Source organism: Myiozetetes cayanensis, unplaced genomic scaffold (assembly GCF_022539395.1).
Source record: "Myiozetetes cayanensis isolate MyiCay16 unplaced genomic scaffold, myiCay2020 scf4, whole genome shotgun sequence".
In the NCBI taxonomy this organism is placed as follows: domain Eukaryota; kingdom Metazoa; phylum Chordata; class Aves; order Passeriformes; family Tyrannidae; genus Myiozetetes; species Myiozetetes cayanensis.
The window spans coordinates 42,102,310-42,115,546 of NW_026087631.1; the positions used below are offsets into that span (position 1 = coordinate 42,102,310).

Here is a 13,237-nt window from a genome sequence, read left to right on the forward strand (position 1 = left end):
CCCGGTTATGAGGGAGAGGCGTTCCCCAGGCGGCTTAAAAACAGCGTTCGGGTGTTCGTGCTACGGCTCCTTACAGCGCTGGGAGAAAAGCGTCTTCTGCCCTGAAATAAATTATTTATTTACTTAAAAAAAAAAAAAAAAAAAAAAGAGGAGAATATAAAGAATTTGGGAAACATTTTATTGGACTTCTTGGTGTAAGCTTCTGGATAAAAGCACATTATTAGAGTTAAAACTGCCTATCCCTTTTATATTTTATGGCCAGTCTTCGCGAGCGAAGATCCGGCTACTCTAGTCACTTCAGCAGTTCACTAAGTCGTTCTATGAAATCAATCGACTCAAACACAACTTCATACGTTTAAAAGCAGCATGGTCAGGTCAGGCCTGATGTATTTATACAGCTGTGCTCTATTTCACCTGTTCTCTTTGTCTATACCAAACATACCCCTGGCACTGTTACTGACATTCCAGTGGCAGCTCACAGATTTCACGGGTGTCACAATGGCAACTTGTCCCTGTGCCTTCGGCCTTCGTTCCTGCTGCCCCTCAGAGCTCCCTCAGACACAGCCAGGACAGCTCCTATGAGGATACGGAACACAGCTCTTCATCTGCTGTGAGGCTTCACTTCCCAGAAGCGGCAAGCAAAGATTCAATATCCTGAATGACTTTAGAAGTTTTCTCCAAAGCTTCCAAGACGCACCCAACACTGAGTTCTTCCGATTCACTCCTGCTTTCATTTTTTCTGACAGTGATACCAGACGGATTGGATTTTGCAGCAGATGCCCCTTCCAGAACATTGCTACTGTCTAAAAAAACTAGTGTTACTTTGTTAAGGAAAAACACCAAACTCTTCCTCCTAATGAGAAAAATAATTCTCCATGTCTATATTCATCATTCTGGATTGCAAAGTTTCACATTTTGTAGCATGATAATTACATATAGACATATTACTTAAAATGTCTATAACATTTACATAAAATTGTCTTTTAGACTTCAATTTTTCCAAGAGTTACTTTAAAAAGAAAACTGATGTTACACTGCAGTTTAACAGTGTGCACTTTTCACACTAATAGAATTGTACACTGATTTAAAGACAATTATAGAGTGGTTTTAAGCAGATTCAGCACAGCACACATTTTGAGCTGGCTGAACACAATTAAAACAACACTTAGGTAGCTGATAAACAGAAAGATACTGTACTGCAACAATAAGCCCCAAGGCAACTGCCTTATTCCTCTTTCAAGAACAGATCAGCAGATGACTCTTAGCAAAACTGATGCAATAAGCATTAAAGGGCTGCGTTTTTTGGTGACTTTCATTTTGGTGCTGTGATGCAGAAGTTGGACAAGATAAGTGATAAAACAAAAATTATAAGAAAAAGAGGTAATTTTAAGAAGTAGGGCAGCAAAAGAAAGTAGGAACAGGATAGAGAGCCTTTGATGATCTAAGTGAAGATCTGAACATGCAGATAAACAGCAGAGTATAAAAGTGAAAAATCTTCACAGCTTTTAGAAGGATACAATTAAATCTCTGGATTTTTTCGAGCTCAGCATCAGCAGACCTGTCCAAGAAAATAAAGATTATTAAACTATATAGTATCATAAAAGGTTCTTAAAGACATTTTATAAATCAGATTTTATTTTTTAACAGTTTCCAGCAATACTGGAAGTTAGATAAGCAAAATCCAAGTGTAAAAAAAGTCGCTTTATTTCTGTCTTTCATACAATGGCTGACATTAATCATTTGTGTTCCTGAAAACTAAGGCTCTGCTTGAAGAGTAGTCTCTTTTCTCTATGTATCTATAAATATAGATAAAAATTTTCACTTCATCAGCTATAAAATGTATCAGCTGAATCTGCTATAATTTAAGTAACAAGTACAAGAGTAATTGATATCAATTAACACATTTTTAATACCCAAATGTGTTTGCATGTGATGTCAGTAGATTTCTGGTCAGTAGCATGTATTAAAAAGGGCAAGTCCATCAGCAAAATACCCAACTGCTAAGTTCAAAGCACTGTTTTGAATTGCTTGATATTCTGTTAAGACACCTTTCTTAGCCTAGTTTCTCTTTTTTTGCCTTGCAAGATACTATCTCTGTAACATTAATACTCCTTTAGCCAAGTCATCGTAATTCTGATATTTAAGTAAGACAGGCTCAATGAAACAACCTCCCCCTGGAACCCACCTAACATTTTAAAAGCTGAATGAAAAATATGAAACCATACAAAATAAATGGTCTTTTGGACCATTAGGAAATGCAATCTATAAAATTCACAGTTTATAATATTTTTGGGCTTTGTTTTCAATATTATTTATAGTCAATTTTTTAGGACAAAGATGAATACCAGTTTTCTTCAGTTACAGAGTGTGCAGTATATTCAGCAATCTCTTTCCTTTCATTCAAACTTCTGCACCATTCTATTGCTGTTCTGATGTACCTATGTTAATATGAAAATTCAAAAAAGTAGTTACTTATATGAAAAACAAACTATTAATTCAAGCAAAAAACTGAAGGTGTTAACCAATACATCTGGATCTGAAAGAAAAAGCTATGATTCAAAATCTAGCCTTTTCTCTAGTTTGCCTTGTCATTTTTTGATTCATATTTTTTGTCCAGAATCTCCTTCATATTTAGATTTATGCTGTTACAGAAAACTAAAACAAAGCTGTTATAATTTGTGATGAATAGTGTACAAGTGGTTATTTTTGTTTGTGAATATCTGCTTGCTAAAATGCAGCACAGTAAGCTTCTGATGATACCCATAATGAGGCTGTAATTCGAGCAAGGAGATTACAGAAAGTAATCTGCAGGCAGAGGTCATTATCTGTAATAAAGCAAAAATTGGATAAAGTGCTGTCCACTTTTATGTACCAGCTCTACATAGGACAAATGCTCTTGGGGTTTCTTCTTATCCACAGAGGTAAATGCCAAGTTGCAGCCCCAGTTATTTTTCTAAAAAGGCATTGCAGTAACAATTATGACGTAACCACAGCATGCAGTGGCCCTGGGTCATACAGGTCCTGAATCTTTGCCAGATGTAAGATGGAACTTTTATCATTATGTCTTTGGTCCAGCCATTCCAGTATATTGTCAGTAAATACTGCTTCTTCAGCTGAATGGATTTGTACAGGATTATTTTATATTTAAATTGTTTAAATTGTTTATACCTTTCATAGACTCCAGGATGACTTATTTGTATTAGCTGCTGTACCCCATCAGGAGTAGTTAACTTACACCAGCCTATATCTTCATTTACCTTAGAAGAACAAACATTACAAGTATTAATTTTCTGCTGTAGTCTGAAGAAGAAAAAGGAAGAATAATTTGCTAATTTAAGAATTAAATATCTATGAACAATCCAGTTCAAACACTTATAAGTTTGTGTTTTGCTAAGGACAGAATTTGGTACACAGTCTTAAGCTGTGCCAGGGGAGGTTTTGGTCAGACATTACGAAGAAGTTGTACACAGAAAGAGTGATTAGATATCGGAACAGGCTGCCCAGGGAGGTGGTGGAGTCACCGTCCCTGGAGGTGTTTAGGAAAAGAATGGATGTGACTCTCAGTGCCACGGTCCAGTTGACAAGGTGGTGTTTTGTCATAGGTTGGACTCAGTGATCTCAGAGGTCTTTTCTGACCTAACTGATTCTGTGACTCTGTGGTATAGTCTGCTATGACAAATGCAGGGGAAAAAGGCCTTGGCATAGCCCCAACACCTGCTTTGTCCTATTCAAGAATAAATTATTTCTAAAAGTGCCTAGAAACATCTCAAAACCTGTAGAATTTTCAATTATTTTTTTATTTTTGTATTTTATAGGCATCAGAACTTTTGCTTCATGTTCTCATTGATTTCCTAGTAACACTTTTTCATTAAAGTTTTAAGAATAGTCCTTCCTGTAACTCATGATTTACCTGAATCTCATTAGAGGAGGAACTGAAATCCCAAACCACATTCAGGGTCAACCCATTCCAAAAAGCAGCATGGACTTTATGATCTGAGTACACAATGAGTCTTCCCATGCTGGGAATAGTCTTTTCATACAGCAAAGCTGGCAACATTTCTCGTCCATCTGTCTCAGGTACCTAGAACCAAACAAATACATCAAAAACTTGAGGAAAGATTACTTACATCATTATAGCTGTTTGTATATGGCCCAAATTTTTAATTCACTTGTTTTTCCCCGATTACAACCAGCTTTCTTCATCATGCAATTTCTTTCTCATAAATATAACTTTACATACACCTTCATAAATATAACTTTATAGTGCATGCTTTTGGTTCCCAAATATCTACTTCTGATCTGTGAGAATACACTCAACATTCTTCCCTCTAGATTTAGTCCTATTCCCAATAGCCTCTATAATCTTCCCATAACACTGAAAGTTTTATAAATTTTCAGCTACATACCATTTTCCAACAGCAGAAGTAATAGTTATGACTTAATAACAGTTTTGTCTTGCAGCAATAATGAAGTATTCTGAGGAGAAAAAAACCCAAATAAAATATTAAGCATTTAATTCTTATTACGCCTTCTAAGCAGTTGAGGCCTTCATTTTACATGTCCTCAGCGCTAATATAAATTCCTTTAATTTTTATACTTAATAATAGTAAGTAATAATAGTAATAGTAAATGTTATATGTAATTTTAACTCCTGTCCTTCCTAAGTCAGAGGAATTAATGTAACAAAGGTAAAGTTACTTGGTTGCCTGAGTAATAATGGAGGATATAGAATATGGATTTCCTGGTACATCAGGAGGAAGGCTGTTCACTGAATACATTTTTTCTTCCACCTGCAGTAAAAAGCAAAAAGATGAATTAGTTACAGGTACCATAGCATGAAAACAGCATTAAGAGCTTGCAAGTTATGAAATTTCTAATCTCGCAGAAAGCAACTATAATCACATTTAGATCTGCCCCAGAGAAACTATCTCCCCAAAAAGTAAAAAACAAAACAAACAAAACAAACAAACAAACAAAAAACAACAACAAAAAAGAAGGCAGTTTCTCTGCACTCAATAAGGGCCACAAAGTTCTCTTGTCAGAGTAGGCAGTAGTTCGTTGCTGAGTAATGACATTTGACTACAACGTAAAGGCTGCATTTGAAGAGTACAAAGCTGATCCTTAATTCTGCTTTAAAAATACAAGGCGCTGCATAAGCACTTGAGAGGATTTCTGCTCTGGGGAAACTTAGCAACAGGCAGACACAGAGAGGCAAAATCCTTTCTCCAGCACTGAACAGCTGGTCTGTAGCAAAGCCAGAACACATCTTCTGGGTTCTGTCTCCATACAGTAGAAAAGAAAACACTTCCAAGTACATAAAAATTAATAATCAGTATGTTACTTTAAAGACTAAACTTATAAATTAGTGACAAATGGTACTGGTAGCATCTTACTCTTGGGTTTGATAAAACAAATGTTACAATGAATAAAATTTTTCTTATTGTGTCTGTAATTTACCAAAATACTTCTGCTTCAGAAGGAGTAATCTCATTTTTTGTACAATTAATGGCTTGATAGAGGCATTACAGTAGTTCACTACGAACTGCATAGCCAAATGTCTTAAAACTAAGAAAGCTACTAACTTGAAGGGATTTGGAATATACTTTAAAATAGTTTTATACCTGTTTTGTTCCTTTTTGGACTGCATAATGTACGAAATATTTTCCTAAAAATGCTCCCTCTGACTTGAAAAATGAGTCATCACCAGGATAAACTTCTATGATGTTTGTCCTACCATGGATAAATCTAAGAAAAAATAACATGGTTTTTAACAGGTGTTTAAAATGCTGTTTCACTAGACAAGCAAAACAGGTTAGTACACTTTAAGAAAGCAACAAGCAGAAACACATTTTCAGTAACTCTCACGTGAAAAAATTTCCGCCGTTTCATAAAAAGCGAAATGTACCAACAATTTCTTTTAACACGGAGGATTAGCATTACCAGGGCTGTTTCTTTGCATGTGTGCATGAGGGGGAGGATTCAAATAAGCTAAGGAGGGCTTTTTTTTGTGTTGAGGTAAACATCTCACAAGGGCTGCTCATATCACTGACCACAAAATACAGTGATTCTGAACAGAATAACCCACTTTTCTTAGTAGACCAGCCCTACCTAGTGTACACAGAAAACTGTCAGACTGAATGATTCCTGAACAATCTGAAGCTCAAAAACACACTGCAGCTGTGTGTTTTCCGTTAATGTCAATGGTCTTTTATCTGTGATCATAGCTATTTTCAAGCTTAAAACCCACTTAAAGACCCAACTCTCTGGTTAGATGCCTGGACTTAAGAGGTGGGACTTAACAGAGTTAATTGTGGCTACTCACTGTACTTTCAAAGAAAAGAGGTTTCTGAGAAAAAAAAGCTCTAAAGTGCTGCTAAACATTTTGTTCAGATGAGATGAAAATTTAGGAATTACACTAAGAAAAACAAAGAACACTGAGCAGAAGGATTAAAGGTTTCAACAGCAACGATGCTTTTATCAAAGACCTTTAGATGCTGATAGCAATTATAACAATTTCAATTTGAAAGAGCATGTAAAAGAAAAAAGTATTTTTTTTAACCATATGGACAAGGTGACTAGCCAGTAAAATCCACAGTTGAACTGCCTGCAACATATGAATTATGGAGATCACCAAGGCAAACATTTCTAAAGCATGAAATCATCAGTATCAAAAGGAATGCTAAGTAATTTGAAAAGAAACCAAGTACCGTGATTGTCAGTGAAATCTGTGGGAACTCCAGCTGTCCAATAAACCTTTAAGAAATCAGATCACTTCTTTAGAAGCCTTAAACGTGGTTTTAGATTCAGATCTGGAAGTACACTATACTAGAAAACCTTGAAGTCCAATGAACAAACAGCAGAAATGAAGAAACTCTTACATGAAGATTGTGTTCAATTTCTCAGAGAGTGAGAAATAGACAGAGTAAGACATTTCATCTTAAAGCTTAATTCCCATAACAATAAAGTCATCCAAAGATGACACACATGACTTCCTACATACCTGTAAAACACACCCTGGCACCATACAACTTGAATTAGCTGAGGGCATGCATAGTTTTCAGTATCTTCATTCTGAAAGAAGTCACAGAAAGTCCACCTGTGTAAAATGCAATAAAAGTCTCACTAAGTCCAAGGGTGTGTTTTTTGTTTGTTTTTTCCTTTTCTTTTGTGTGTGTGCTGGTAATCATTTCTGTAATAGAACTGATGCATGCACACCTGTTTAAAGGGAAGGGGCCGCATATTTTTAGAGTCCTCCAATTCTTTAGTTATTCACATTAGTTCCCAAATTAAACTTCTCAACCCTGCAAATGTTTTTATTTTTAGTGATGCTGACAAGAGAACATATTCCACTGGCCCACCTCAGAAGTATTATATTCTTCTCAAAAATGAAAAAAACCCACAACCAAACCTAACACCTGTGTTCTTTTTTCAGTATTCTCTTTTCCATTTACATGTTTATACAGCATGTTAGAAAACTGAATTTATTTTTTTCTCTGGACTAATTACTACAGTTTCATTACAGTAGGATACAGAATGTTGGTTTCACATATGTTATGTTTCAAGAAGCTTCTAAAAAACCCCCGATAGTAATTTTGAACTTTTTTTTTATAGCTAGAATTCAGTTATTTCCCTAGAGGTTGAAGTTCCAAATTGAGGAACTGTGAAACATGTTAACAATTACAGTGTAAAGAGCTTAAATTACCTGTGTAAATGTGGGGCTCTGCAGCTGAGTGGCAAAGCTGTAGGTAAACAAGAAACTGTTTCATGTGTTTCAGGGTCTGTTAAAACATCAGCCTTGATAGATGTATGGTTATTTTCCCCACATGGCTTCATTATGTTCTTAACTGTATGTAAGCTACAGCACATCAGTGCCAAAGACAAAGGATATTTCCATTCTTCTGGATAGGAGGAAACAGACCAACACTGGGTAACCCATGTGTATTCAGAAGAACAACTGGTGTAGAACAAAGGGTCTCCATCTCTGTCTCCTTGATCCTTTGGTTTGGTTGGTTCCCTGAATTTACCTTCAGCACAACCACGTTTATTCTTCTTATTCTCTATTTTTGTTTGTTTCAATGACATTTCTGTAACAGAGTCATTACTTGGTTTTTCATGCTGAACTCCAGTTTGATAGTAGCTGTACTTTTGAGAGGAGCATAACGATGCTGCAGATGACTGGCTGACTTTGCATAAGAACTCCACTGTAAATTCTTGCTGTAATTCTGACAAGTAAAGGTGAGCATAGCCATCTACAGATGAGATCTTCACACTGCCATTGTCTATACATCTTGTCAGATCAGCTGTTGCAGGGTCAGGCCATCTAATTTCTAAGATATCATTGAGAAGAATCTAATACAAGAAAAAGAATTGGAATGTGCAGCAAGATAAAAATGACCTGCCTCTCAGAAATTACAATGGAGGATTTACATTTAAATGAATCCAGTTCTTCTGCAAGGTGATGTGTGACAAGAAATGCTGCTCTGCATTTATTTGTATATATGAACCCAAGAGGAAGTAAAATATCTAACCCTCATATCTGCTTCTTCCTGTTCTAACAAAGTTCTATCTAGCAATAAGGTTATAATTTACTAATAATTCATAAAGTAGGAACAGGGCACAACTACCCATAGACTGTACATATTTCCATTTCCAAGAAACTGCTTTTTAAGAAACACTGAAGAGAACAGCTGAATTATCTTGTACATATCAGTTACTGGCTGAGCTCATGAAGAATTGCAAAAGGACCCTTAAAAAAACCCACCAAAAATCAATGACCAGACAATAAGGCTGCAGATAAAAATTCAGTTGGGATAAACATAATGTGATATAAATGGGGAAAAGCAGTCCTAGCTTTCTATATAAAAGAATGGGCTCTGAGTGGACTGATACTGCTGGAGTTCCTCCAGTCAGGAATGAGGTCTTGGTATTATAACTGTCAGTCCCATAAAAACATACTCAGTGCTCAGCGGCAGTTTAATCAGTGTATTATGTGTTTGAAAATTCTAGGAAAGGAACAAGAACAAACAAGATATAATGATAACACTGAGTATGTCTTCACAGTTAATCTGCACTTTGAACAATGTTTGCAGCTCTGAACAGGCCACACTGCTGACAAAATCTCCCTCATCGAGCTGTCTAGAGATGTGGGTGGTTAAGAGTGGCGAAAGGAGAGCACACCATAGTTGCAGGTTGTTTTAAACTCAAGCATGATCCAAGTAATGCAGTACAGGTGTTTTTGTGCCCTGGGGCACACATACAGCGATGCCCTGTGACGGTGTTACAAGCAGCTAAGCATTAGCATGAAGTGTATTACACTTGTGGTGAAGTGTCAGTCTAGAACTTTTAAAACTTGCCTGATTTACCAGTTGTCTTAAGACTTCCACACCAGCATTCAGTGGGAACACCAGAGGGATGCTGATGAGGAGTAAAGCTCCCCAAACCAGTAAAGTGGTGTCTGGATGGACGTTCAGTCTGACCTAGACTAGTCATTGCTGCAGGGTGATGCTTTGCCCCATTCCACTCAAAGGCCCCAGCAACAGTCTCACACAGGTACTTCAGTGGGGAGACAATGGAATATTGAACCTGACAACCTCCTGGAAAACACCATCCTATTTCACTGGGTCTTTCCTGAAAGGCTTCTACTGCCAAAATGTAACACATATAAAACAGCTCATTCTATCCTATGTACAAAATCCTATAAAATCTTTAGTCTTACTAGGAGTAACCTAATTCTAGCGTTTGGCTACAAAGGATACGCATAAACAGAGGGCTAAGTTACAATTAAAACTGTAATTTAAAGTGGCAATACTTCAATCAAGCTGACAGCTCCACAGGCAAACTGCACTCGATACATCTCCATGGCCTGTACTCAACACAAAAGCATGCGGAGTTATATTAAGTCCACCAGGGAAGTTAACTTTACACAAGCATTGCACGTGTAGCTCCCACCTTTTTTCTCTCTGGAGGTATAACGCGGGAAGGTAAGTACGGGCGAGAAGAAAACTTGTTCCGGAAATCTAGAGCTCGTAGAAGTTGTTCCTAATGAAGCGTGAAGAGAAACAAAACCACCCTGTTACGGGTTTTTATGTGCGGAGACAACATTTTAAACTGATTTTTTACTTGTCTTTTTGCGGAGCAGATCTAAGAAACCCCCTCCACTTTACAGAGAGAAACAAGAGCTCTGTGCTGACTCCCCTGGGCCGCCCCGTTCCCGCGCAGGGCGGCAGCCCCGGCACTTCCATCGCAAACAATGCTTCCTGGGACAACACAGGGACGAGGTACCGCTGCCCTCTCCAAAGGACACGCCCGTCCCATACCCTGTAGGCACTGACGACGAAGGCGACCCGCTGGCGGGTGGTCTCGGCCGGCTGGAGCGGGTGGGCGGCGGCGGGGAGCGCTGCTTTGTACAGGTATTCGCAGCCGCACGGAGACAGCAGCAGGCGCGATCCCCCCGCGTAGTGCACCTCCACAGAGTCGTCCCCGAACAGCACCATCAGCTCTTCGGCCTCCATCGCACCGGGAGGCCGAGCCGGGACCGCAGGCAGCCGCTCGGGGCGAGGCGGCCCCGCCGGCGCACGGCGCGAACCGCGGGGCAGGACGGGGGCAGCGCTGAGCTCCGCCCAGGGGAGGTACACGCACCATTCCACTCGCTCACGGAGCCTCATGCACAGCAGAGCTGCTTCTCCTGACTCCCTGCGCACTGAGCCAGCGGCTGGGCAACCCGGCGATCGTTCCTGGCCTCCCCACATCGGCACCTCTGGAAAACTCGGAGGCAGGCTGGCCATCTACAACATACCCCAGAGGCAGACTACATATAAATAATTCTCTAGTGACTGCTGCTTTACATTCCTGTATTCACAGGGCAGGGAAATTCAAACTTTTGTATACAGAACTGGGTACCAGAAGTCGTAGCTAAGTAGGCAAGGTCTAATTTCCCAAAGGATAATTTCAAAATTATGCCTAGCTGTCTTTTTGGAAGATTATATACAACACCCTCCCTCCCCTAATTCTTACGATTAATCAAAGCTGGGTTAAGTGGATTGACAGTTTACAGCTAAGTGACAATTCATTATCGATCCCCGCTCAAAGCACTTAACAAACACAATTGCTTTCCACACTAGATCACGTGCTCTTGCTGTCCCTTTCCTACATGTGGAGGTACAAGTTTCTCAAATCAGTGCAATCACAGACAAAGCACATTCAGTACAACTTTCCATTCTCAACAGCTGTTTTCCCAGGAGAGAGTAGATGAGCATCCAGATCAGATGCAGGCACAGCCATGCACCAAAATAACCTGGTTCTATTTGCAATACCCTTTCTAATGAATATTATTCTGTACAGTACTTGCCTGAAGCAAGTTTCAAAGTTTATACTGGGATTATGAATGAGTCATGAATATTAGTTTTTATTATGGATAATACACTGTATTTTGCTGACATTTTCACTGCTGTGGCTGGAACCCTCACCAAAGAAACTGCAGAAGTAGGTCACTCAGGCTGAAGTAGGGGTGGCAAATCAGCAATTCAGTGTACAAACAGTGTACTATCTTCCCCGGCTTTTTGTTGGAATGTCATTTTCTGTTCTTGTACTAATTACCAGGATGTACAGGCATAAACTGGATTAGAACCACAACTCAATCAGACAGAAGTTGTAAACTTGAGCTATCAGTAATTGAATGAGTTCTGTGTAGCAGGAAGGAAAGGCAGAATGTGATAAGAAAGTACTGTCTCAGAGAGAAATGAAGATTACTATTCCAAACCAGACCGAGTGTCACGAATTACTGTATTGAAAACAAAAATCCCAGGTCTACACAATTTGTGATACTGGTGATACCTGACATAGTCTTTCTTCTTTCTGTAGTTCTACAATTAACCTAAAACCCAACAGTCAAAACCCAATGACCATCTGTTTTCCTAAAACAAAAAACAACAGGCTAGTAGCGAGACCTCCTTTGTAGGAAACTACTGAGAGTAAGTGGACTTCACTTCTGAATACGAAAATCACTCAAGAGTAAAGCACATGCAAAACAGCAACACTGGCAGCTCAATTTGAAATGACTTTAAACAAAGTGTGGTTTTCAAGTACTAAGCATTTATGTTAAATCGCAATTAGATTTTTCAGAGTGGGAAATATTGTGCATACTCCTACTGCTCTCTGAAGCTTGGTTCTCCTGTTCAAATTTGAATGTGAAGCCTGTTTCTTTTCAGAACCATTGCTAAAGAAGCTTCCTTCGCATGTCTCCCAAAGTTTGCTCTCCATGCTTCTGTGCCTTTGCTGGTCTCCCATTACACCAGAAAGCAAATCCATCTTTTTAAATGGTTATATATTTGCAAGGCATTGTTCAGAAACCTGTAGATGAGAAACATCTACAGCACTTGAAATCTGTCAATGCTAAATCAGGTGACTTTAAGACTCATATCTACCATATACAGAATGATGGGCAATTAAAAGCGGGCAGACAAGCAGAAAATTGTGATTCTGACAGTCAGAAACCTGCAGTTTTGTTTTGCTCTCCTCACATCTCATTCCACCATCACTAATTTGTATTAAAGTTCTGTCCGATCTGAGACAAGTAGGAAAGACTTAAGTGTTAAAGGAAAAGATTATTGTGTGTTTCTTATGCAGTAGGACAGAGTTATAACTAATTTTTCCCTACAGCAGCAACTGCTTAAAGCTCTTACCAAGCTTCACAGGTACAGAGGCAGCAAATTTCTCAATGACTTCGAACAAAAGTCTCACTTCATGATTTTTCAGTATTTCTGGAAATATTTCTGGAAAAGCTTATGTTGAAAACTTGACCTGAGTTGCTTTATATATACAATTCCTAGTTCTCAACATTTTAATAATACAGGATGATTTGGCACACTTCTTATCTATATGCAAGCTATACTGTCTCCACAAGTTGACAGGCTACATCTGGAACCTGAGAGCTACTTTACAGAAAAAGAAGACTCATCACAACAGATGCAAAACAAACATGAAAAGTGGAGTTCCTCTAAGTCACTATTACATTACTATGAAGCATATATGGAACTTCAAAAGGCCTAAATTCCTTGGGACTTTTAGTTTTAGATAAATATGTTTTCCAGAAGACATCTGCTTACAAGGTCAGCAGGAAGTCTAACCTGTATTTGGATTACAAATTTTGTAGGAAAATTATACTCAATTAGCGAATGCATGTGTGAAAACCAGCCAGTTTTCACATTTCTAGCTTCTGAATTTCAGTCTAAAGACTTAG

General features: G+C 38.5%; 1 protein-coding gene across 3 annotated transcripts; it reads right to left on the bottom strand.

Annotated features, from left to right (window-relative positions):
• Positions 1–157: 157 nt before the first annotated feature.
• On the bottom strand, positions 158–10,553 carry CUNH5orf34 (chromosome unknown C5orf34 homolog). Of its 3 annotated transcripts, XM_050329500.1 has the most exons (12): positions 10,317–10,553; positions 9,949–10,038; positions 7,703–8,349; positions 7,001–7,096; positions 5,622–5,745; positions 4,699–4,790; positions 4,407–4,476; positions 3,911–4,081; positions 3,169–3,257; positions 2,346–2,438; positions 1,518–1,558; positions 158–812 (listed from the first exon to the last, which is right to left on the bottom strand). In XM_050329500.1, the coding sequence occupies exons 1-12, from the start codon at positions 10,509–10,511 to the stop codon at positions 619–621; spliced, it is 1,902 nt and encodes a 633-aa protein (XP_050185457.1). In that variant the 5' UTR covers positions 10,512–10,553; the 3' UTR covers positions 158–618. The 3 variants fall into 3 exon arrangements, 2 of the variants coding, with proteins under 2 accessions (XP_050185457.1, XP_050185458.1); XR_007630573.1 differs by lacking the exon at positions 3,169–3,257 and having other exon boundaries at positions 711–812; XM_050329501.1 differs by lacking the exons at positions 158–812; positions 3,169–3,257 and having other exon boundaries at positions 1,524–2,438.
• Positions 10,554–13,237: the final 2,684 nt, after the last annotated feature.

What these genes read in the sequence shown, in the direction of transcription:
- CUNH5orf34 (XM_050329500.1), bottom strand. Translation starts at nt 10,511, where the DNA reads ATGGAGGCCGAAGAGCTGATGGTGCTGTTCGGGGACGACTCTGTGGAG. An exon ending in TGCCAGGGTGTGTTTTACAG is followed by an intron (nt 5,746 to 7,000) that starts GTATGTAGGAAG and finishes ATTTTTTCTTAG; the next exon opens with ATTTATCCATGGTAGGACAA. An exon ending in ATTATTACTCAGGCAACCAA is followed by an intron (nt 4,477 to 4,698) that starts GTAACTTTACCT and finishes TTTTCTCCTCAG; the next exon opens with AATACTTCATTATTGCTGCA.